This window comes from Cetorhinus maximus, chromosome 12, assembly GCF_964194155.1.
Source record: "Cetorhinus maximus chromosome 12, sCetMax3.hap1.1, whole genome shotgun sequence".
Classification (NCBI taxonomy): Eukaryota; Metazoa; Chordata; class Chondrichthyes; order Lamniformes; family Cetorhinidae; genus Cetorhinus; species Cetorhinus maximus.
The window spans coordinates 15,230,498-15,257,795 of record NC_135890.1 but is presented as its reverse complement, the minus strand read 5'-3'; the positions used below and the strand labels follow the sequence as shown (position 1 = coordinate 15,257,795).

Below are 27,298 nucleotides of genomic sequence, written 5' to 3'. Positions count from 1 at the left end.
TCTATTTTTTACTCAGACTTTTCGTGGGTATGTACTCTTCCAATAACTATGCCTTAGTAGCTACTTAATCCAATTTAATCCAAAAAAAATTAACAGATTTGTATTTATGGACAGGCTGTAATTCTAAATGAAAAAAATAAAAATATTACTCTCCATATTTTAAGTGGTTGAGAAACCGTTTCTCTTGGATGGGGTGAGCACACAATTTCACAGCTGCCTCTGATCCTGCAAACAGGGGCACAGTTTCCAGTAAGAACCATTGGATCATGAGTGAGGAGTACCTGTAATTTTTAAAAATAGAGCCCAGGAACATTGAAGCCACTCATTGTGTCCTAGCTACTATCAGAGTACAGAATGAAACTGAAACCATCCTGATCTTTTTGGGTAATTAATAACAGCTTGTTTGAGCACAATGTCTTCATGAAGCTTTCCGTGGAACTGTGATACATCTGCACACTTGTAAAACAGGAATTGGAGACAAAGCTACAAAATCTCTGCATGATTCTTACTGCATGGTGCCTTGATATCTTGGAGGGAGATATTCTTTTATTTTAGTATTCCAATCCTTTTGAACCTAGTCTGCATGACAAGAACAGTATGGTAAAATATTGATTGGTGCTATCCACTGCATTCTTGAGATGTTCACTGCTGGAGTTGAAGTTGCCCCGACCTCTCAGTAGCACGGTAATGAACGCATTCCACTCACAAAATCATCAGCCCCCCAACCCCTGTCTCGTCCCACACAAGCTGCAGTTCTACCCCAAGATAAAATTGGGGATGTAGATTGTAAATAAATACTAAACTTTTAATGAACTGAAGTAAAATTGATGCACCAAGTACTTTCATTAAATTAAAGGCAAAATACTGCAGATGCTGGAAATGTGAAACAAAAACAAAAAACGCTGGAAAAACTCAGCAGGTCTGACAGCATCTGTGGAGAGAAAAACAGAGTCAACGTTTCGAGTCCATATGACTGTTCTTCGGATCCTACTTTCATTAAATGCTGGGTTCATTTTGAAAATTGTCACTGAGCTATAAAAATAAAAACACAGCGCTGCTTCTGTCGATCAGCAGCTGCAGGGGAAGAAACACAAGTTAACAGCTCATGCGGAGTCTTCATCAGAACATACCCAAACCTCTCAATATTGCATAGAATTCACAACACAGGAACAGAGCATTCAGCTCAACTGATCAATGCCGATGGTCCAGATCAGCCTCCTCCCACCCCATGTCATGTAACCAAATTCTTCTATTCCATGCGCCTTGTGTTTATCTAGCGTCCCTTCAAATGCATCTTTGCTATTCACCTCAGCGACTCCTGTTAGCAAGTTCCACGTTCTAAACACACTATAGGTAAAGAAGTTTCTCTTGAATTCCTTACTGGATCATGAACCTTAATTTTCTCTTCTCAGATGATGATGGATGTGTTGTGTACTACCAACATTTTCTGTTCTAACTTCATCTTCCAGCATTTTTTGTTTTTTTTCTTTTTATTATTAGGGGTACAGCAATAAATCTTCCATGCAAGAGAAATAAAACTGATAACAGTGATGATAGCAGTAAAGTATGAATGCTAAAAATGTGATATAGGAAAAACAGGTGTTGTAAATACGCACAGCAGCATCACTGCATCTGAAATGTACAAGACAGGTGAATATTTTTTCCCCACAGATTTAGCTAAAAACATTAGCTGTGTTTTCTTTGCTGTGCTTTTCTTATTTTTTTTTCTAAATTGGTAAGTCAGGTCCTGCATATGATTCAGTGCACCTTCAGGCAATACATTGTGAAGTTGGTGAAACCCTTTGTCACACACATGTCTGCCTTCAAAATCAACAGCACGTGTATTCATTGAGTACCTTTAACATAATAAGGTGTCCCAAGCCGCTTCGTGAGAATATTATACCACAAGACTTGACATCAGTCCACCTTAAGGAGATATTAGAGTAAATGCCTTTAATGCCTCTTTAAGACCTACCACTTTGACAAAGCTTTTAGCCAAAGAGGCATTAAAGGAGGCAAGAGATTAAGAAAGCTGGAGAGGTTTGGGGCAGAATTCCAGATTTCATGGCAACTGAAGGCACAGTTGTCACTGGTGGACCAGCTAAAATCGGCATTGCTAAAGACGTAAGAGGCCATGGAGGGATTTTAAAACAAGGATGAGAATTTTAACATTGAGGTATTGCTTCAACTGGAAACCAGTTTAGGTCAGGGAACATGGTGGTGATGGGTGAGTGGGATGTGGTGTGAGTTAGGACAGGGCAGCAGAGTGTTGGATGACTTCAAATTTACGGACAATAGAATGTGGGTGGTTGTTTAGGAATCTGTCAAAGTGGTCAGGTTTAGAGTTAACAGAGACATGGATGAGGATTTTAGCAGCAGATTATCTGAGGCAAGGGCAGATTGGATGATGTTATGGAGGTGGAAATAGGCAGTTTGAGAGAGGCCATGGCTATATGGTCAGATGCTCATCTTGGCGGTTAAGTGCACAAAGGTTGTGAAAACTCGGCTTCAGCCTCGGATGGTTGCAGGGAGAGAGGTGGAGTTGGTGGCTAGGGAACAGAATTTGCGGCAGGAACCAAAGACAATAGCATTAGTTCTCTCAATATTTAGTTAGAGAAAATTTCTGCTCACCCAGTACTGGGTGTTGGGCCAGCAGTCTGAATTTAGAGGCAGTGCAGAGGCCAAAAGAGGCAATGGCGAGACAGAACTGGATGTCGTCAGCATACATTTTCTGGATGATTTCGCTGAGGGGCAGCATGTTGATGAGAAATCTGAGGTGGCCAATATAGATCTTGTAGGGACACCAGAGGTAATGATGCAGGAAGAGAAGTCATCACAGTTTAATCCCTCCACATTGTCACGACCCACTGCGGATAGTGCGCTGTAATATCAAGCCCCACCGGGGATGGTGCGCTGTAATATCAAGCCCCACTGCACCCCAAGCCATGACAAATGTGAAAAAGTTTGATCAAAACACCAGACTGCCCCAATTCTACCTAACTGTTTAATTTAGGTTAACAGAATACGAGCACCAGGTTTGTAAACTTAATAAGTAAATAACTGTTTATTGAACAAACTGCTGCTAACCAGTGGCAAAATAAATGTGAACTGCTAATTTCTAATTCTATGACCTAAACTCTACCCCTTCTTAAATCCCTATACACACACATACAAGATGCACAAAAACATGGATTTTAAGGGTGGGATAAAACAGTTCAATAGCACCAATTCCAGAGTACAGGATTTGATGGGTTGTTTTTGTTCGATGTCTTCCAAATTCCTTTCGGTTTTTGTTGATTACACGAGGTGGTCTTCCAGCATTTTCAGTATTTAGTTCACTGATTGAGCACTTGCCTTTCAATGTCTCTAACAGTGATTTTCCCCTTTGCCTCTTTACAGGGGTTTTCACAGAGAGAGTAGGTTATAGAGATACGAGGAGTGAAAAACAGTTAGCTATTATTGTGGAATCACTGGAATCTTACACAGGAAAGAGGCTTTAGGTCTTTTTCCTTTCAGGCTATGAGCTATTCTGCACTGCTCTCACACAAAACCTGGTCATGAGCCAATTACAACGTCGTTGCCATGCAGCTCCCTTGGTCCAGGACTCCTTTCTGGCACCATCCTGTCTTTCATGGCACGCCTCTGTTCCAAGACTGCAACATTGTATATATTGCTCATCCTATTCCAGTGGACATGTCTTTCAAGCTGCAGCCATTGTAATTTTAATCCACAGTCCAACAGAAATAAAAGATATGTTCCTTACAATGTCAAAGAAAAGGACAGTTGCAACCATCAGGGATAAATACTATTTGAAAGGTTAAGTTCATTATTTTGCATTGACTGTGCGTGTGCCATGCATTTTACCCGTCACACTGAGACAAGAGTTAATGAACCAAGGTGGATAGATGGAGTCAAGACACAGATCAGCCATGACCCAATTGAATGCTTGGATATGTTTGAGGAGCTCAGGGGTCTATTAACTGCAAATAAAATAAGCTTAGTCAATATACAGATGTTTGAAAATACCACTGCTACAGATGCAAAAGACATTTTTTTGAAAGGAAAAACTATTAGTCAATTCTGGATATTTATGATTTAGAGCCTGAAACTAATGCCCTTTTTCCTTTTCTCACAGCTCCTTCTTCAAACAATTGAACTCTGAATGAACTGAGACTCTGTTAATTTATCAATTAAGATTGTGGCCTTAATTGAAAATAGTTGCACCTCAGCATTAGCAGCATGCATTGTGCATAACATCCTGGCTTCATAATGAATCCTATCAGTTGGTTTACAGTAAGCATTGCCTCAGGAGGTTTACTAGTGAATTATAAATGATCTGCTTTATGGAGGGGGGGTTGTAGCAAGTGTGTGTAGTAATAATAAGTGTATTAAGTGTGTAGCAAGTTTCAGTTGCACTCAGTACTCAATGGAAATAGCCGAACTGCTAGTAGGTGATGCTCAGATTACAAGGTTTCAATTGGTGGACTAGGAGATCTCCTTTGTCATTGCTAACAAGGAGCAGAGGCAATAGGATACTATAGCAATGTCATCATGAGTGTCCATGTGTGGAAAGTTGTTGAAGAGCGCCATCAGATTGGAAAAGTTGACATGCTTGTGAAGTGAAATGGGCATCTTGGAACTGACGATAACTAGAGCCCATCATCTGGAATAGTGGAAGGCAACAGTGAGGGCCGTATATACAGAAGGGGATGCTCAATGGGGACAGAGAGACTCAAAAGGGAGAGGATAAAGTTATCGTAGGGTCACAAGTCTAGTGTAGCATTGAACGCCGAGAAGAATAGGGGCTCCAGGAACAGAGGCAAGAAAGAGGAGGCGTATAGGGACACGGGTTAGTGAATGGGTGATTGTTGGATCCTGGTCATTAGTTTAGTTGGACTAATGGATCTGGGTTGCTCGCTTGTTTTGGGATGGCCGAGTTGGTACCAAAGGCAGAGTAGATCAGCAGACAGTTCTTATGTAGAATATATTCTATTTATTTACAAAGGAACTCAGCAGCTACACTCGTGTGCTTACAACTCAAACCCTGTCTCTACATTACAGACCCTAACTCTGGACTACTCACTACTGACTACTCAGGTAGCCCGTGCTACTCTGCTATTGGATACTAAGATCATGTGATCTTCCATTGTAACATTCTTCTTAAAGATATATTACACATCAGATTACCAGAGTGGTAAAATATAATGAATAGCTGTATTATTCAGTTTGTATTTGTTTTCCAGAATTAACTGTGTGAGTTTATTCTGTGGGAGCAGTTTTGGAGGGTGACGAAACAATATGGCTGCCTGTAACACCTCTTCCTGTCTGTATTGATCAAAATCATATGGTTTTATGAACCGAGCAGATAAGTGACCGTTCTTTTCTGTGCTGCAGCCACATTGAAACATCAGCATAATATGAACCATATTAACTTACTTTGTGTCTCAGTACAAATGTTGCCATGTGAGAGGTCTCATGAAGATTGTTATTGAGTTGATCACCCTGCAGCTATACACGACAAGGCTCCAATGGCTACGCATTTCTTGTACTATGGCATAGTCCTATTCGCTACTGGCTCTCAACCACTGTTGCAGCATCCCAACCTGACCCTGATACCACCAGACAACATAGCCACCACATTGTCACTGCAGCGAAGTAGGGGCCAGTGAGTGCACAGCAGCTATGCTTTCCTCAGGCAAATGGGTAAATGTTGGGGCCAATTTATTTTCACTTGTAAGGCGTGTAAGATTAATCAAACTTGGGGGTTTCAATTAGTGCATATGGTCGGGAATACGGTACTTTTTTTTTAACCTAACAACATCAAACATGTTGTTAGAACCATTATAGCAAGAGAATTCCCTGATGGCTTTTCAACAGGCTCGAAAGCACCATGTTCATCTTTTAAGTCCATGATTGCAGTCATTAATTCCTAAACACCTTAATTGACAGTAGGTGCATCATGGCCTGCAAAGGTGCTGGGGAATACTAAAACCAAAGTACGTAGGAAGCAAGTACTACACCACTATCACCAGTGGGAGGGGTATAATTATAATGTGACAAGTTTAAGAGGAATCCAATGGAAAAAAGTTGAAGCAAAAAATCTGATAAATTAACTGGTACCAACAGGTAAAGCACATGGGCATAAGATTTTCAGTGGGTTATAAGTATGAAGATTGATAGCAATCAATTGTTCTGTTGCTAAAACTTAACCATTTAATAAGAACATAAGAAATAGGAGTTGGTCCCCCCGAACCAGTAAGGTCATGGCTCATCTGATTTTGTTTTTTAATGTCTGTTTTTGAAATTGAATTTCACAGAACGTGGACGTAGGTTTAACACAGATTTATTACTGGAAATGTCAATGGAGAGGCACAAATTTCTCCTGGCCTGGCAATCCTGGTGCTTTATTATTCAGAACACCAGATAACGGGTGCCAGAACTGCCTGGAAGGTTTGCTGAAGTCAATAAAAGTAACACGAGCAAGAGAATATTTGCTGTTGATATTTTGAGCTGCCTTTTAAAAGGTCAGGACGCAGGTAAACCAATTTACACGGTGTCATTTAAACCCCTAAATTGGGGTTTGTTAAATTCACAAAGTGGCAAATAACACTTGCACCAAGCTGTGACCATCTCCAACAAGAGAGAATTCAACCATCACCCCTTGACATTCAATGGCATTACCATCATTGAATCCACCCCCCACCACTCCACTATCAATATCCTGGGGGTTACTATTGAACAGAAACTGAACTGGACCAGCCATATAAATACTGTGGCTACAAGAGCAGGTCAGAGGCTAGGAATCCTGTGGCGAGACTTGCCTCCTGACTCCCCAAAGCCTGTTGACCATCTACAAGACATAAGTCAAGAGTGTGATGAGATACTGTCTACTTACCTGGATGAATGCAGCTCCAACAACACTCAAGAAGCTTGACACCATCCAGGGCAAAGCAGCCCGCTTGATTAACACCCCATCTACAAACATCCACTCCCTCTACCACCAGCGCACTGGTAGCGGTATGTACCATCTGCGAGATGCACCGCAGGAACTCACCAAGGCTCCTTAGGCAGCACCTTCCAAACCCATGACCGCTACCATCTAGAAGGACAAGGGCAGCAGACACATGGGAACACCATAACCTGGAAGTTCGCCTCCAAGCCACTCACCATCCTGACTTAGAAATATATCGCCGTTCCCTCACTGTCAATGGGTCAAAATCTTGGAACTCCCTTCCTAACAACACTGTGGGTGTACCTACACCACATGGACTGCAGCGGTTCAAGAAGGCAGCTCACCACCACCTACTCAAGGGCAATTAGGAATGGCCAATAAATGCTTGCCAGCGACACCTACATCCCATGAATGAATATTAAAAAAATTCACTTACAAGTAACCATTAGCTATATCTGCTGGGAACCATACTTGCCTGTTTATGCTCATGTTGGAAACCACTGGCAAGCTTGAGGGGCATAAAGCTAAAAGCCATCTCGTTTCCACCTTTGAGGAGGTGTTTGTGAAGTACATTTCCGTTTCTTCATCGCAGAACTCTGGTTTAAGTCTCTAACCCTGTGTTTTTGTGCGATTGCTGCATACAATTCCTGACAGGGGTAGGTTTGTTTTGTTGAACAGAGATGTACACAACATAAGGTCATCTTTCATTTTCTCAATCTTAATAAGGTGAAGTTGTCCCTTAATAGTTTTTGCAATGTAATCCTTTGAGAGCTAGAAACACAGCCTGAACAAGGTGCCATTCTGTGCAAATTTGAAGTATATAGCATTACTCTTTTTTCTCGTATCCAGCAAAGTGTAGAGTGTTTCTTTCTGGCTATAACCAATGAACTTGTCAGGGAAACATCAGATTCAATACATTTGCAAGCCAGCATTGTGACAAAAAATAAAAAAAATCCTGCATAAATCAGCTCTCACTGATTCTCCCCCGAGGACTTTCAAGACATGGTAAATGGGCAGTACAAAAGGAAAAGGGGCCTTTATCGTGATAACAGACTTGACCTCACTCTGTGAGATGCATCACAAAATAGCGGAGCCAAACACTAAGTATCTTAATAGTTGGTGTCGAAACATTAGCAAATCCTTTGGGAGAAGGTCATTCCACCAGCCCCAGGTTTTCCCAGCAGACTACTATAGATGATGAAACGATCAAAGCAGGATGCCAGTACATCATCAGAACCTCATTACACACCATTGTGCATACACAGCTGCTGCAGCAGCATTAGAAAACTTGGATTTAAATTCGTCAGGGCTCCCATTTGACTTTCCTTTCTTTTCGGCCTCCTCCTCATTGCTGAAAGAATGCTAGCGCACGCAGCCCTGTTTCCAGCCATCCCCTCCTCCCTCTGCTGGTTATAATGCCATCCATTTAACAGACCATTTGAAAAGCCTCATCAAGCCACCAGGGTCAGTCCTTTGGTGTGCATTAGGGGCTGACATGCTGTAATGTTGAGCTAGTTGTGATTTCATGGACATGTTTATGAAGATTGATACAGCTAAGGTTCAGTGTTAACTTTTTACTGTCACTGTCTGCATTAGAATGCTTGTGTATTGGTTTTAGCATTGATTTACGAAATGGCTGCTCCATGGCAGAATTATCATACCAGCCCTGTTGCTGCTTTCTGCAGAAATTATACAACAGCCATAAGAGTATCAAGCAATAACTATAATCATGTTCCTAATCATCCTCTTCCTGGGCTCCCCATTGATTTGCTGTGTCTTCAGAAATTGCAAGAAAATACTTGCGACAATGAGCCTCTCCGGCGATTTTTCATTGAAGGCAATTGGTCAGAGGGTTGCCACTAATACTAATAATGTTTGTCACACATTCATACTGCATTCCTCAGCCAGATACCGAGAATTCTGAAGCTCTATTAAATTGTAGATGAAGTGATTTGGAATTGAGAACGAGTGAGACAAGCAGTGAGCAAGCTGAGAAATATATATATACAACTGGCTGATACTTGAATTTTGAATAGGATCTCTCTCTCTCTCCCCCTCCCCCCCCCCCCCCCACCCCCTGCACTCCACCTACCCACTTTACGGCTGTTGAAATGGTAACTTAATTCTGTGAGTGTTATTGATGTTTTCGCAGCCCAAAGAAATGATGGCTAATGATAGAGAAAATAAAAATCATGCCTGTGTGTTATTGCTTGGTGCCCATTGGCGCATGGTATATTTTTAAAGAACCCTCCTGTATTAGATGGAACATCACCACCCAAATTTTAGCCAGCCATGAAAATAACTTATTAATCACTTTTAATTTTTTTTTGGACGTGATGCATGGTATCTTGCGAATTCAATTCGTAATATTACAGCCATTGCTGCTGTGATGTTTGTCTATTGAGTAAAGAGTTCAAGTGCACCTGCTTTTAGGGCCACTCATACCCCTCCCCATTCATTAAAATGACATTATGATTGCCACTAGAATTTAACTCCTGTACTCTACAGGTCCCACTAAAATGTTCTGATTTCACTTTTGCTCCTACCTTTTTTAATTGTTCTCTCTGCTCAATATTTACTTATTTGGATGAAGTGATGTCCTGCTGCTTGCTTCGGGATGTTAATTGTCCATTAATTGTGTTTAATTCTAAGTAGGTGGTGGCCATTAACTTGTGATTTACTTGTGTCCCTATAAATGTGCACAGGAGGTGTCAGCTGTGGCTCAGTTCATAGCACCCTCGCCTTTGAATCAGAAGGTTGTGGGTTCATGTCCCACTCCCGGAAACCAAGAACTGTGAATGTACTCGAAAGAGTTACATGCGATCTGTTGATAACTCAAAAGAGTTAAATGTGCACAGACTGCAACTGTGGTTGTTGGATTTGCAGGTACTTGCTTGTAATCTGTAACTGTGTCAATAAACACTGATAAAAGTGTTTTACTCAATTTCACTCCATTTATTTGCTTCACCAGCTGGCTTTCTGGAGTATAGCATGGGAGCAGAGGACGGTTGTACAAAGGTGAAGGTTGGAAGCTAACAAAAAAATTTTCAGACAGAAAGCTACTTATCCTCGTAGCCATTGTGGAAAATAGCAGAAAGCAAGTGTAAATTGTCAGGGTATGATTACCTTCCAGTGTTCTCGGAGTCAGACTCATATGATCAGTGTAAGAATTAAAACAATATGTGGACGTGGGTTATGTCCCCACCAAAGGGAAAACAAGGTTTGGCCTTGGTGTTGCCGCTTCCAACAAGGCGTAAAATCAGAAGTATTTTGTGAACTGAATGCCAGTCAGTAGGATAGTGGTGAGGATTTTGACCTACTATTATGAGGCATGGCCAGAATTTGAGAGATTTTGGAAAACAGATGGTCATTCCATGGAGGAATATATCATGGACTTGAACAGATTGTGTAATTCAATTTGGGGATTCACCTATGCCCCTATAAATGTGCACAGACTGGCCTTTGTATTGCTGGATTGTGTTGCTATGTCTCATATGTTATACTTGTTTTAACTAGTGTTTGGTTCTCAAGATGGAGATCCTGTTGGATCAGATGTCTGCTGCCTTGAAAAAATTCCTGGGGAAAGTAATTTCCTTCAGCTATTGTGGAACAAATGGGACATTCTGCAGTAAAATAAAGAATAGAGAACTCGATGTCTTATGCCCAACTATCTTCAGCTGCTTCATCAATAACTGTACCTCCATCATAAGACCAGAAGTGGGGAGATTGATAGATGACTTGCAGAGTGTTCAGTACCATTCCCAACTCCCCAGATACTGAAGCAGTCCATGCCCACATGCAGCAAGACGTGGACAACATTCAGTCTTGGGCTGATACGTGGCAAGTAACATTCATGCCATTTGAGTGCCAGGCAATGACTAAGTGAAATTTTAGCCATCTCCTTTTGACATTCAGCAGCATTACCATCACTGAATCTCCCAACAAACAACATCCTGTGAATTACCATTGACCAGAAACTTAACTGGGCTAGCCATATAAATACTGTGGCTACAAGAGCAGGTTTCAGAGACTTAACTCACCTCTGGACTCTCCAAAGCCTGTCCACTACCCACATGGCACAAGTCAGAAGCGTGATGGAATACTCTCCACTTAACTGGATGAATGGAGCTACAACAACACTCAAGAAACTCAACGCCACTCAGGACAAAGCAGCATGTTTGATTGGCATCCCATCCACCAACTTAAACAGTCATGTACTCCACCATCAATATACAGTGGCAGCAGAGTGTACCATATACAAGATGCACTGCAGCAACTTGTCAAGCCTCCTTCAACAGCACTTTCCAAACCCATGAAGGATAAGGGCAGCAGGCACATGGGAACACTGCAACCTGCAGGTTTCCTTCTGAGCCACGTAATATCCTGATTTGGAACTATATCACCATTCCTTCAGTGTATCTGAGACAGTTCCTGGAAATCCGTTCCCAACAACACTGTGGGTCTGCCTATACGACGTGGACTGTCGTGCTTAATGAAAGCAACTATCAACCACTTTCTCGAGCATGGGCAAAAAATGTTGGTTTTGCCAGAGATGGCTAAAATTTCACTTGGTCATTGCCTGGCACTCAAATGGCATGAATGTTACTTGCCACGTATCAGCCCAAGACTGAATGCTGTTCATATCCCATGGATGAATAAAAGAAAAGATTGCCAGATTTCAAAAGTGGTCCAGATGCTAGATGCAGGTGTCAATACAATGGAAGGATTAAAGAATGGCAGAATGAGGATGAAAGCACCTTTAGCAGACCTGGCTATTAAAGCAGAATTGAAACAGCAGTGATACACAAATGAATCCCAAGAACACCATAGAAACAGTTAATGGATGCGTCAAGCATGATTCAAATTATCATTATTTGGAAAACAGCCCAAGGACAAGAGGCAAGGACTTTGAAATGACAAATGAAGAAGAAAATTTTGAGGAAGAGGGTGAAGATAATGATGAATCTGAATGAATTGTATTGGTCACAAGGATTGCATTCCTGTGGTGATTGTGTTGGTTGTAGACTCCTTTAACTATGCAGTTCTGAATAGTGCTTCTGCTTCCAGAGTTTGTGGACAGATGGGCTAAAATGTTATCTTGATTCACTTAAGTATTGGGGATTGATGCAAGGTTAGGGAATATAAAAGTACTACTTTCTTTATGTTTGGTGATGCCAACATATTGAGATCACTAAAGAGAATTGTAATTCCACATAAAATAGCTGGTGCAAACCATTTTATAAGTTCTGATATAGTCTCTAGCGACATCTATGCTGCTGAGTAAATCTATGAAATGGCACAAATGAAACTTGACATGGGGCATAAGGGTTAGATGATAGCGTATCCCTAGTTTTCCCAGAACCCAGAATTTATGCATTGCATTAAAGGTCCTGTCAATAGCACAGGGTCTTGGAATATTAGGTCCACTACCTTGTGGTTTGTTATAAAATTCCATTGATGCTTCTAACTCACCCAAGCGAGTATTTTTATTGTGTGTGCTTTGGGTACTGAATTATTGTAGTCTATGCAATCATGCAAAAGCATCAGAGCTGAGGCCAATCCCAACCAGTGAACAGCCAAATACAAGCATGTTCTAGCAGTTGATATCGGTGATGAGAGGAAGAACCCTGGTTTGACTATTTAATTCCCAAACCCAGGGGGAAGGAGGCCATTGTTGAGCTACTGCTAATGCCCAGCTCAAATCACCCAACTTGTCATGTATCCCGGATCAGCCTGTGACTTTCTTGATCCAAGTAGCTCCATGCAACACCAAGCAGTATTTTTATCCGCAAGCCATCCAAAAAGCTGTAATAATTTTGATTTGATTTTTAAACATTTTCTTCCTGCTAAGGAAGTGAAACTGTGTCTGCACCACTGACATGCAACCAGCCAGCATCTGCAGTGAACTTGTGCATCACAGCATTAATAACTACATACAGCATTACATTTTAAATGCAACACTTAGTGCTGTTCTGCAAATCCCACTAATCTTATTAAGAAACTAGCAGGACAAATGGTTTTCGGGGGCTTTTTGTAAACAATCCATTTTCGTTCTGTATGACTTAATTTATTTAACATTATAAATACTAATACCAGAGTCACGCAGATTAGATTTCCTGTTTTCTTTCCTGAACTGCTGCTGTATGTAATTTATGTTAACTCATGAGAAATGTTGTTAGGAACTGGCACTCTTATTTTTTTGGTGTGGTGGTTCACAATACCTCCTGGACCTTGAGAAAGATGCAGGAAAAAACTGCCCAGTATTCGGCAGTAGCCAGGGATTACCTCCTTAGAATGTGCATCCAAGAGGACAGAACTTCTCAAAATAACCTGATTTGTACTCTGATCGTTTCACCAAATAGTTTACTTTCTCTTTTCCCCCACCACCACCTGCCCCCTCAAATTTTCCCCCTCCTCTCCTTCGAGGGCTGACTCATGCTGAAATGTAGTTCCACAAGCGTCCATCACCTGCGTTTATTACATTGCGCTACATAACATTTACAGCACAGAAATGTGCCATTTGGCCCAACTGGTCCTTGCTGTGTTGATGCTCCATACAAGCCTGCACTCATCCTCCTTTGTCTAATCCAATCAACTTCTATCCCTTCGTCCCTCACGTATTTATCTTGATTCTCTTACAAGCAGCTATGACTCCATGCAACTGCAAATTCCACATTCTAACCATTCTCGGCAAAAGGTTTCTCTTGAATACTTTATTGGATTTATTCCTGGCTATCTTGTATTTATAGCACCTAGCGTTGGGTTCTCCCACAAAGGAAAAATATCTCCTGTATGTCGACCCGACCAAACCACTTCATAACTTTGAAGGCCTCAATTAGGTCACTCCTCAGTGTCTTTTTTTCTAAAAAAAAAACAGAGCCCAGCTTGTCCAGTCTTTCCTGATAGTTATAACCCCTCAGTCCTGGTATTATCCTTGGAAATCTTTTTTGTATCTTTTTTAGTGACTCAGTATTCTCTTTTATAATATGCAGATCAGAACTATGCAAAGTCTAAGTTTGGTCTAGCCAAGGTTCACTACATGCTTTTCAATTCTATTCCTCTAGTAATGAACCCCTCTAATTAAGGAGCTTGGCTTTTTGGTCTCAAGAAGAATCGGGGAGAGACTGGGCATTTTTGCAAAGTAGATGACAGCTGAGCAGCAGCCTTTCTAGAGGTTTGGGAGCAGATCAAAAGACTACATTTTCAGAACTGCGGAGCACCTAACAGGGTAACTGACAGGTAACTTAGGGTTTTGATCACAGTTCACTAACCTAATTTTACTTTTTAAGGTTAAGTATTGTCTGTGGCAACCCAAGAAATTGCATTTAACCTGTACATTTGAAAGGTCAATTGCAGTTTGGTAAATAGTTTGTAAATGTTAGACGTTGGGGAAAAAGTACCTGGCTATCCAATTCTATTTTCTTGAAGCTTGTTTTGCATCAGTGATTAAAGTTTGATGTCCAGAGTGTGATTCATGCACAGTAAATGCAAGACTTCTTTCGAGGCAAGACACTGCGAGAGAGGCAGGAGCTAAAATAATACACAGAACCAAGGTAGACTGGGATTGAGACTGAAAAGAGGTGCCATTCTGCACATATTTTCAATTCATACTGCTGTGACAGCCATAATGTTCTACTTTTGTAAATCTGTGCTGCCAAAGAGGTCCAGAGCTATTGATCATTGCAAATCCTGTACAAGATGCATCATTTCTTTATAATTTTGTTTTAAAACTAAAAAGTAATTTTGAGAACTAAATTCTGCTGTGAATCATGTAACAATTATTATGTAGATACAATAATAATAATTACAATAATACAATCACTACTGTGCTTAGATATTAAACTGCTAAGTCCTAGACCTGAAAGCATATTGAACTAACTTTTAAGCTTATAGGGAGTATATTGTTTTATTTTTATTTCTTCCCCCCCCAACCACCCCACCACCCCCCTGCTCCTCTGATCTAAGCACTGACCCTTGCTATGCTCCTGTTCCTTGGGCTCCACTCCAGTATCTTGCCCAAATGAGTGTCGTTCGCACATGAGCCCTGATACTATGTGTAAGCAATGCCATTCAACCACAAAAGGCATCAGAGCTGAGCCTGATTCTGTCCACCCCCAACAATCGCGCACTTACTTCCTAGTGAGGATTCATTGTTCAGGAGTAACTAATTATTTCTTCACCTCCTTACGAGCATAGCAATCCACTTTGTTTTTCCTTTAAATCACAGATGCTCCTCAGTGAGCACAAGGGCTGTAATTCAATCTCTGGATTCAGATGATGCTGTAATCAACTACTGCCTTATTCATGCCATTTTTGACATGTGAATTTCCCAATTAAATTACAGCCTTGTTACATGCTTCTAAACCATCAATTATATCCTTGCAAATCTTTCAGCATTTGAAGTGTTCGTTGATATGTTTGAAATGAAAGGATTAATCTCAGTGATCAACAAGCAAGCCAAGCTATATTGTCCACATTCTATTATTTTTGTTAAAATTTAATTTGTTGCGAATTTATCTGCACCTCATATAAATAAAAGTAACTTAACTTTGAGTCACAGAACTTTAAAGGCTGCCTGTTGATGTGTGCTGCAGCATCTGAAACGATCCTGGGTCCCACATTGCTGTTTTGTATTCTGGTTCTTTTCCTTTGACTTTTGTTGATACTGAAGTAAAGGTTAATGCCTTTCAAATGGTGTACAGTGTATGCTGTATCGCGAGTGCCAATGCAATCAGATCTGATCTTGTCTAATGATTCATACAAACAAAAACATTGGAGTTGCTTTGCATGGAATTGCTGCATGCCTTTTTCTGTTTGCAAAAGAAAACCAAGGGTAAGAACATGCCGCTTGTTTATTGAAATGGGCGTCTTAGCAGAAATACCCTCTTTCATTTTCCTGCGAGTAAGCCTGTGCATTATGACTTGGATAGCAAGTGGATGAGATCAATACCTTCTGCACTCCTTGTACAGTTCTTCTGAATAATGGAGGAGTTTGCTGGAAGGAGGTGTAGAATGAGCAATTTTCATGACTGTTTTACCAATGATTGGTTTGAGTTTGAATGTGGGATGTGGTTATGGACTCTTAGTATTAAGTGGTTAAATCATGTCCAATGGGAATGCACGAATCATTAAATGGCTCCTGGTTTCTGGAAGCCACTTTTCACAGCACTGAGTTCTGGTTAATGTCCGGTTTCAATAAGCTTTTAATTTTCTAGGAATGTTTAACTGATTTGGAAGGATTCAGCGAGTGCAAGCTGGTGATGTGTTCTTTGTTCATCAAGTGCAGCTGTAAAACATGGTTGACTGTGAATGTGAGAAACAGTCCTACTTCAAGCCTAAATGTATGGATAACTTGTCCTGGAGTCATTTAGTTTAAACATCCTTGATGTTTGTTTGTTTGAAGAAAATTAACTGATATTAGCAATTAGCTTTCTACCAACTACTGCTGTTCATGCCTCTTTTGCAAATATAAAAATCAAACTATCACAAAGAGTTATACAATAAAGTAGAAAAACACAAGCATTGTGTGAGCTAAACCACTTCCCTGTTGACTCAACCCACCGCTTAGGTTTGATTACTGTTCATTCAGCACCTTCTGGCTCAGTCCTAGTCCGTTCTCTGATTGTGCTTTCAGCGCTTGATGTTTAAAACAATCAGTATTTCAATATTTTCCTTCTCCTACCATCTATATGCTTCATTCAGAACCAAACTTGATGTCATTTAACGACCACTTCTTCTTGAATTACCTAAAATCCATTCAACTTCGGGGTCCTGCGCAATGCACCATTTACCTTCACCCAGGATTCACCAATGAAAACAAAGACCCCTCCTTGCCCCCCTCCCCAGAAGCCCTGGCAAGTTACCTAAGAACTAGCTGAGCCTAACAGACCAGCAAGATCCCACCTGCAATCCTTAGTCAGTGCTGATTTCTTCCTGGGTGCCAGTTGAGGAGGTGCAAAACTGGCCAAGTTTCCCGCTCCTGATCACTGATTCAGCAAAGCCCACTGGAAGTGCCCTTGTGTGGGCATCTGATGAGGTCAGGATTCATCTCAGTTGTGAAGACCCCAGCAACAAAGTAGCCTGCTGATGTCCATTTCCTGGGCTCATGGGTGAAGACTAGGTTATTAGGAGAGAACCCCTGAGAGCAACTGACAGAAGTGGAACGAGAAAAAGAATATTTAAAATGAAGGGAGATAGCAGATAACGAACAATGTTTATGATCAACCTTTTTAGCTCATTTTGAAAGTGTGCTGGCAAGCACTTTGCTGGCAATAGATAAAATATTTATTAACTGGGCAATTAACTCCTATATAGAGCTATGACACTGACATTTACTTAATGATTTAGAATTCTGCCCAATTACGTCTTATCCAAAGAACAGAATAAATCTAACCTACCCAAGGAATGGAAGGAGTCATCAGTTGTACTATCAATTGATACTTAGTACTGGTAAGAAAACAATTGCTCAGTTCAGCTATCGCCAAAAACATTTGGCTCCAAACCTCATCACAGCCTCGATCCAGAGATGGGTGCAGAAGCAGAACGCCAGAGGAGAGGTGTCAGTGGCTGCCCTTGCCATCAGGGTGACAGTTGACAGTCTGACACTGAGGGGTGCTGGAAAACTCAGAAAATGTGGGTCAAAGGGAAAATCTTCAGTGGCTAGAGTCAAATCATCCTTTACACAAAAGAAGGTGGCTGTGGTTGGTAGTGCCTCAGGATGGCGCTACAGAGTTCCTAAGGAAGGTATTGTTGGCCCAATATTTTCAATTCCTTCATCATCATTCCCTCAGTCATATGGTCAGGAGTTGGGTCTGTACACTGATAATTTCATAGTGTTCATCTCCATTCACTGCTTCAGATAATGAAACAATCCATTCCAGCCTACCACACAATGTGAATGAAATTATGGTAAGTGGCAGGTATCTTGGGCACCTTATAAATGCCAGGTAATGTTGATATCGAGCTGTAGATGGTCCTCAGATCATCACCCCCAACCTTCAATGGCACCACCATAGCCTATCGGCCCACCATTGACCAGAAGCTGAACTGGATCGACTATATCAACACTGGCTACAACAGCAGGACAGGTGCCAAATACCCAGTGATGAGCTGACCTTGACCTGTCAAAGCCTCCCTACCATCTACAAGGCTGGAATTGGAATTGTTATAAAGAACCTCACTCCTTGCCTGGATGCGTGCAGCCACAATAACACTTCAGCTCAGCACCATCCACAACAAAGCAGTTTACTTGATTCGCCCCTCTGCCACTGTCTGAATATCCAATCCCTCCACCGCTAGCAGAGCATGGCTTCAAGATGTACAATCACAGAATGAGGTGCAACAACTCTCTGAGATTACTTCAACAGTTACTCCCACCCCTACAATACAAAGAAGGACAAGGAATAGTAATGTAATGAGAGTGCAATCACCTCCACGTTTCCCTCACTTTGCACACCACTCTGACTTGGATATCTATATATCGATACCCTGTATACTTTATAGCTGTTTCATGGTACAGAACTTCAGTATTGCTGAAAAAAGACATTTTGTCAAAGCTTTTCATCTTGCACAGAAGACAATTCACAAGAATACCAATGTAAGGGAAAACAACAAATTTATACTGCATTAGTGTGCTGATTAGTTGGCAAGTTGACTGGCAGAGGCATTGCCATAGAGAATGTACCAGTTGATGGTGACTGACTGTTACCTGCCAAACATTGTTGCAATTTAAACCAGGCAGCTTGACTCTGATTGGTCAAGGCATTGCCCTGAGGAATGAACCAACGAATGGTTGTCACTTATTTTGTTTAGCTGAAACAGGCACAATGTGTTCTTTCTGTCCTCAAAGAATAGGACCCTGTGTGTTAACATATGTAGCTTCCAGTACACGCAAAAGCGCCACACTGCGAGCCCAACTTACCATGTTAAATTGGTTGTCAGCGTAATTCTCAGCACACTGAGGATTATTTAGCACATGTCCAATTGCAGAATCACATCTAATGTTGGACACTGTGTTTTGAGTTTTACAAGCACGGGCTGGTTGGGTAGACTCTGTACCTTGCCATTGTGAACAGTCGAAGGGACATGCTATCCGCCAGTCTTTGGGACGTATGGTCTATATTTGCGTGATAGGCTGAATGATGTGGTGTATGAATTCCAGTGCCAGTGTGATGCTAGGTATGTAGGCTGTCCAAATTCCATTTGGAATAATGGCCAACATTAGATGTGAATCTGCGATTGGACAATGTTTGCTAAATAAACCTCAATGTGTTAAGAATTACACTGACATCTGTCATGGGGAAATGTTAGAAGCTATTATTAAGAAGCTATGGCAGGGAACTTGGATAAGTTCAAAGTAACCAGGGAATCAACATGGTTTTGTGAAATGGAAATTATGTTTATCCAACTTATTGGAGTTCTTTGAGGAAGCACCAGGTGCTGTGGATAAAGGGGAACCGGTGGATGTACTGTCCTTAGATTTCCAGAAGGCACTTGATAAGGTGCCACATCAAAGGTTATTGCGGAAAATAAAATCTCATGGTGTAGGGGGTAACATATTGACAAGGATAGAAGATTGGCTGGCTAATTGGAAGCAGAGAGTAGGCATAAATGGGTCTTTTTCAGGTTGGCAAGGTGTAATGAGTGTGTGCCACATGGATCAGTGCTGGGACCTCAACTGTTTACAATTTATATAAATGACTTGGATGAAGGGATGGATGGGATGTTTGCCAAATTTGCTGATGACACAAAGATAGGTAGAAAAGTAAGTTGTGAAGAGGACAAAAGGAGGCTACAAAAAGATATAGATAGGTTCAGTAAGCGAGCAAAGATCTGGAAAATGGACTATTATGTAGGAAAATGTGAAATTGTCCCATTTTGACAGGAAGAATAAAAGAGAAGCATAGTATCTGAATGGTGAGAGATTGCAGAGCTCAGATGCTTGAGGGATCTGGGTGTCTTAGTGCATGAATCACAAAAGGCTAGTATGCAGGTACAACAAGTAATTAGGAAAGCTAATAGAATGTTATCATTTATTGCAAGGGGAATTGAATACAAAAGTAGGAAGATTATGCTTCAGTTGTACAGGACATTCGTGAGACCACATTTGCAGTACTGTGTACAGTATTGGCCACATTATTTAAGGAAGGATGTAAACATGTTGGAAGCAGTTCAAAGAAGGTTTACCATCTAATACATGGAATGGGTGGGTTGCCTTATGAGGAAAGATTGAAAGGCTAGGCTTGTATCCTCTGGAGTTTAGAAGAGTAACATATAAGATCCTGAGGGGGCTTGACAGGGGATGTGGAGAGGATGTTTCCTCTTATAGGAAAATCTAGAACGAGGGGTCACTGTTTAAAAATAAGGAGTCGCCCATTTAAAACAGATGAGTTGAAATTTTTTCCTCAGTGTTGAGAGTCTTTGGAACTCTCTTCCTGAAAAAGCGGTGGAAGCAGAGTCTTTGAATATATTTAAGGCAGAGGTGGATAGATTCTTGGTAAGCAAGGGGGTGATAGGTTATCGGGGGGTAGGCAGGATGAAGATTTGAGGTTAATATCAGATCAGCCATGATCCTATTAAATGGTTGGGCAGGCTCGAGGAGCTGAATGGCCTTCTCCTGCTCCTTGTTCCTGTGTTCAACCACTTCACTGCCTGGCTCGGCCATGCTGTATTGGAAGCCGTGAGTGGGAGTTCGATATTTCCCGACAAGTGATTGGGGGAGTAGGGGGCTGAGGCGTATTGTAGAATAAGCAAATGAATTGCAACAGATTCCTTGCTGTGCCTTTGGCTGCAATTAACACTTGACATTCCGGGCCAAGTAACAGGCAGAGGAAAAGGTATCTGCTTTCACCTTAGTGCTAAATGGGAATTGAAATTCAGTCCACCCTAAATACCATCAATGTTGTTATCAGCAGCAGCCTCTTTACATTGCTGATCTTTCAAGCTAATTGTTCATCCAGACCTTTTTTTCTTTGTTTCCTTCCAATGCTGCCAAAACTGTTCACACTATGCGAACACATGGCTTTCAGATGGTCATTATCTAAACCTTCAAGTTGCTCAGGGATTTTCCTGGCCGCCGCCCTCCTGAGCAAGGACCCACATTTCTCAAATTAATTTTGGTTCTTGCCATGTCTTTTGCTTTCAATCTCCTCGCCTTGCATCCCCTCCTGGGCCTTTTCCAGAGCGTGCAGGACCTGCAATATAAGACAGCCCCCACTACCTAGATTGTCGAGCAGCTCAGAATAAATTTTCACCTTTCCCTCTCCAAATATGTATCCCGCTTCCCTTTTTAAATGTAATGTGGATTCTGCTTTTGATGGAGCATTCAATCTCCTTAACATAAAATTAATCTTCCTAATCTTTCTCCCTTCCCCATTCAACTCGTAATTTCAAATGAGCTTTCAGCGGTTGTCAGTAGCTGAAAAAATTAAATCTGTAACACGCATTGTTTAAATTTTTCAAGGACACCAACTGAATAGAAATTAAAAAGGATTATGATGTAACAGTTTTAAGGATGCTGATGATCACTCTCCTTAATGGTATTTTTTTAGAATGGGAATTATAGAAATATAGTTTTTCAAAGTGCCTCTGAAGTGCTGTGTCCCAGCAGCAGTTTATTAACATGAGTAAAAATTGACTGGGTCCATTTGCTTGTTGCTTTGTTACTTCCGAATATTGGAAAACAGCTGATAACTATAAGTGGCTCGTGCATGCGTGTAGTTCACGTCCGCCTGGGATTGAACTGACTCCATCTCTGGTGCTCCTGGACGTTTGCTCTGATTGCTGGATTGAACTGGTTTCCATGTGTGGACAAACAGATGGAACTATTTATCATTAAGCGTCACAGTGGGAATTCAGGCGTCTTGTGCCTAATACCCCGTTTAAACTGGAGCTGTAAATTCACATTTGTGCTGAAATTGCAGCTTAATGGCAATAACTAGGGAAGTATGAAGAGTGGGAGAGCCATGCTCCCTGCCTGGGTTAAAATCTCCAACCTTTTTTTTTCTTCCCTGGGGCCCCACAGCAGGCAATTGGCATTGGACTGATATAATTAGCTTTGCCTGGTAGAGCACCCAATTCTAATCTGCAGATACCAACTATAAATGAAAAAAATAGGTCTTTGTAGGTTGCTTATACTTAAGTAAAGGATACTTGAGAGTGATTACAAAGTGGTAACTTGTCCGATGGGTTCAAATGATTTTATGTACAAATGAATTGAAATCCAGGTGATGAAATCATAGAAACAAATAATGAGGCTTCAGCATTTTGTAGCCGACTTGTGTATTCCTCAGTGAGATTACTGATCTATAATCGCTTGGATATCAGATCACATTACATGCGCGTGTGCATGCTTTACTTCTTGAAATCCTGAGCATGAGCAATGATTAATTTTCCCTTCCCTGCCCTCCTCTCCCTGACTAGCCCTGCCTTAAGCTAATTGCTTCACCACAGCTGAGGTCAACAAGCTTAGAACAGGCTAGTGATCAAACTTGGTACTTTCAAAATGCTGTCACATGGTAATTACTTGTTGCGGCCTGGACAATCAGAGAATCGGTACATATTTAGTTTTAAGATTTTGACTTCATGAGCTGACTTGGTGCAACACTTCAGATCAGTATGGCCTCAGCAGATCATGTTTTCACGGCATTGAGTTTGTAAATGGCACTAGTTATTTACTGAATGCCCAAATGCAATGTTTGGTGTGTGCGCACTGCATTGGTACTGGCCTCTGTTTAGGGAATGTCATGTCTTTACGTGAAAGGTGTTAGCTTGTATGAAACCTTTGTATGATCTAATATTCCATCACTTGTGCTAATTCTTTTGTTCACTCTAATCTAATCTTTCTTGCACTCCATTTCTTTTCCCCAGGAGGTACGAGTCACAACCCATCTGTGCTGAGCTGCAAGAGGATGTCCTCCGTTGCTACCAGAAGAACCAAGATCAGACTCTCAGCTGCTCTGCTTTGGCCAAGCAGTACATTCACTGCATTAACTATGCCAAACAGGTGAGCACAATATTGTCGGTCACAAAGCTGGACATGGGCAGGGAGGAATTGGGCCAGAGGAGAGGAGGGACTGGTACTTGTGGACCTTAATGAACTGAGCTTCTGCTCTGAGCCCTTTTTATAACCAGTTACCTGTAAAACTGGAGACCTTTTTAGCTTTATCACTTCCCCATCAAAACACACTTTTTCTTTTTAGCTTTTTATATGCCTAAACTCGCAAAAAAGGTCAACATGTAATCTTTCCCTGATGACTCACTTTATAAATTGACAGGATAAGATCTGGTGTGGCTGTACTGCCTTCCATGGTGAGAAAAGGCTTTGCTAATACTCACTTTCGAATTTCACCATGAAGGATGGCCATTTGGACAGAGTACCAAAGGACTGTCTTTTCTATTGGAGCTGTACAACAGTAAGAATCAAGTCAGTGCCTTCCTGACAGGGGATGACTCAAGAAAGTGTTTTTATATAGAATTTACAGGATAGCAACAGACCATTTGGGCCAAATGGTCTGGGCTGGTGATTGTGCTCTACACAAGTCTCCTCGCATCTTATTTCACCTAACCCAAGCAACATCCTGCTCTTCCTTTCTCCTGGTACAACCCCGTCCTCTCCCAGTGCTGGTGCCAGTATATTTAATATCTATCTCAGTGAAAACGTGGTCCTTCAAGTGATAGTAGAGCTCTGCTTCTTGTAAACGCTTGCAGGACAAAGATTTTCAATTACTGTATTAAACTAATTTTCAGCAGTGTTATTTTAGCACTACTCAATGTCTCTCGTTGCACTGAGTACGATGGAGTTGAAATGATCTAAGTGAGGGAAGCATAGAACTGATTGTGACCTAAGTAACTGAATGTGTCATCATGTAATTACTGTGGGGAACTGGAAGAAGCAGTTTACTGAGAAATAAAGTCATGCATTACTTGAATAAAAGAAGAGAGTCAGAAAATGTATAGCACATTTGTCTTCATTTGTAAAGAATGTGTACCTTTTATCAGTCAGAGACACTTTTTTTCCTCCTGGACAAGTGTCCAATATATTTTTCAAAACAGAAGGGGAAGAAAAACAAATGTGTGGTTAAGTATCTTATTGGCCAGCATCTTGCAGTAAAAATAACGGTGAGGTTGATTCGGACTTTGTGTCTCTCAGGAAGGACTCCTCAATCTCATTGGTTAAGGAGATGCAGCATTACGTGCCTCGTTCCTACAGGTCCAGGAACCCATGTAGAGGGACCATGATGTTTTGAAATTCAAATAACGACAAAAGCTGTTATAAGTGCAAAAGCCCACAGAAAGTTTGTGAAAGTGTAATGAACATAAGAGCGCCATTTATTCATTGCTGATCACAAGATCCAGTCGGTTATTGAATTTTGGCTTTGTCCCAGCCTGTATCCCAGCCCTGGTAGGAAAATAGGAAATGATTCAAAACAGGGTAATCTGTTGAATATCTGACTGCTTACAAGTAGACTTAAATGCAGCAGTACTTCAGCAAATGTTCATTGTGTATTGGCATTGATTATTGGAAAAAGAACTCTTTCATAAGAGTAAATAGAATTAGCAAATTGTTACTGAAAGAAACAATGATTCTTACATGGGAACTGATGTATTTTTGACTATTTGGTACATCAGATCTGCTCTACCATTTTCTTGCCATGGCACCTCATTTTATATCAGTCCTCCTTATTTTCTCTTCTCTACACCTCTTACAACTTTTACTTTCAGATAAGATTGTAGTCCGAGGTCTCACCTGTCTGCTCAGTTCCATGCCAATTTCCCATTCAAGTTCGAGAAGGAAATCTCCTGGTGTTGTGTTCAACTTTCCTCCCTCAAACCGACACCGCCAAACATAACCGCTCATTGAGTCATTTATTTCCTGTTTGTGGTATCTTTACTAGCTGTCTCAGTTGCCTGTTTTACAGCAGTGAACACTTCAAAAGTAATTCATTTGCTTAAAGCAGTTTGGGCAGTCATAAGTAAGAGAAAGTGACCGTATAAATCAAAGTTATTTCCTTACTGCCTAAGTGCTTACCTATTTTTTTAAGTATCTCAATTGATAAATGTGCTATGTTGGTGTGTTCACGTCTGTGCAACCATTTGTGTTTGTTTTTTTGATTCGTTTATGGGATGCAGGTATCGCTGGCAGGGTCAGCATTTATTGCCCATCCCTAATTGCCTTTGAAAAGATGGTGCAGTCTTTGTGGTGTAGGTATACCAATGGTGCTCTTAGGAAGGGAGTTCCAGGATTTTCACCAGCACTGGTGAAGAAACAGCAATATAATGCCAACCTGGGATCATGTGACTTGAAGTGAAACTTGCAGTTGATGGAGTTCCCGTGCACCTACTGCCCTTGTCCTTCTAGGTGGTAGAGGTCGCAGGTTTCGACGGTGCTGTCAAAGAAGCCTTGGCGACTTGCTGCAATGCATCTCGTAGATGGTGTACACAGTTGCCACTGTGTGTCAGTGGTGCAGGGAGTGAATGTTTAAGATAGTGGGTGGGATGCCAATCAAGTGGGCCCTTTAGATGGTCTCAAACTTCTTGAGTGTTGTTGGAGCTATGACCTTTCAAGCAAGTGTGTGAAGTAATTTCTGAAAATTCTTTTAACCAACTTAACCCCTTGTTCAGGATTCCTTAACTAGAGAGGAGAGTTGCTCCTAATGTACCTTTCAATCCCTCTTGTTTTAAACATCTCAGTCAATTAACCTCTTAACCTCCTCATTACAAGGAAATATTACTCGAATTTACCAAGTTCTTATCACTACATTACTGATGATATACTGGTGAATCATCACCAGATTTTGTTCAAAGCCAGGAAGCCTTTCCCAAAAGAAAACATAATATTCCACAATTTTTGTTTAATATTTCTGCTATTTTAGGGCAAATGATTTGGCACAGCATGATGACAAATGGCTTGCCCTTGTTAGTTTTTATTTCCTGCTCATTTTTTTTTTCAGTTTACTTGCATAATACACCATTCCCTACATAAAGTATAAAAAAACAGAAGAAAACATGAAATGAGAAAAAAAACCATTCCACCCGACAAGCCTGCAGCTTGCACAGACCAATTGCAATCTACCCTTCCTCCAACAGCTACAGACATTCAGACTAAGAGAATTGGCAGGCAAACTGTGGCTAATAATGCTCTGTAACGAGCAGCAGCATCATATACCAGGGTGATAGGTGGCTTCCATTTGTCCCCCACCTCTGCTTTGATCATGTAGCAAACGCAAGACAAGTTGGGGATAAGAAGTGATCGGTTGGCCCAATCTGGGTCACCCCCCTTTTAAAACATCATCTCTACCATCATAGTACGCAAATTAATTTTACATTTACTTTGCACCATATTCCACTTATGTTCTCCTTTTCATTCTAAAGCACAAAAGCAAGTCTTTTTTTTTTCCTGCAGCAGGATGTATACATTGCCAATCGGCTTAATGAGAACTATAAAAGGTTTATTAGGTGAATGTATTACATTTATTAAGATCGATTATCTTAATGGAAACAGGGAGAGTGCAATAGGCTGCAAGAGAGTACATTCCTGAAAAATCAAACAATTGGTTGAAAACGACATGGAAACCTTTGATAGTCTATTCTTTTGCTCTTTTTATAATCCTGTTTTCCTTCCTCACTTTAGAGCCTACTGGGTAAAGGAGGTTAAAACAACCTGCCACCACATCAAAAAGCCCTCATCGTCCATTTCAACAACGGAATATCTTTCAGGAGCAGCCAAAGAAGCTCAGCTAAGCATCAGGACAATATGGGAAAGAGGAAACAAAAGGCCATTGTCACCACGGCAACAGCAAGCACCCTAATTTAATCAGTGGGGATATGTTCAGCCAGGTTGTAAATGCCTTAACAACCTGTCAGGCTTATAGTCCTACCAGAAAAATGTTCAGCTTTTCTGTAATTGTTCTGTCCTATGACATTAAATTGAATATTTTTGTTTTGTTTCGTATGAGGCCTTTGAAACATTCTAACAATAAAATGCAATTAAATCTGTCTTTCAAAGAACAAAATGCAGCATGCTTGTCCTAAGCTTTGTGGTTCTGGTAATGGTGTCTGGGTATTTGATATACAAAATGCCTTCAGTTATTTTGTGTGTACATAATTTCACAGTCTAGTTCAATAGATTTTTGTTTCTAAAGCCTTTTGGTGATCAGCATAGCAGACAGTGTTTGGACATTGTGATTTTGTTGAACTGAACTAGCATAACTCCATTATATCTCGAGCCACATCTGAGCTGCTAAAATCACAATTCAAATCAAGAATACCCTTTGCTGTGTATGGGCCTGGATCTTGTGAAAAGAAGTAACCAACTAACCTGGTCCAGAATCACCACCAGTAGTCTAT

The 27,298-nt window shown here is 41.0% G+C and overlaps 1 protein-coding gene across 1 annotated transcript in view; it reads left to right on the top strand.

Annotated features, from left to right (window-relative positions):
- chchd3a (coiled-coil-helix-coiled-coil-helix domain containing 3a) overlaps window positions 1-26,968 on the top strand; it is a 331,631-nt gene extending 304,663 nt beyond the window's left edge. The window contains exons 7-8 of the mRNA XM_078553053.1: window positions 22,820-22,955; window positions 26,583-26,968. Of these exons, the coding sequence (XP_078409179.1) occupies window positions 22,820-22,955; window positions 26,583-26,606 (160 nt within the window). The 3' untranslated portion in view covers window positions 26,607-26,968. The remainder of the gene's footprint in view (window positions 1-22,819; window positions 22,956-26,582) is intronic.
- The last annotated feature ends 330 nt before the right edge of the window (window positions 26,969-27,298 follow it).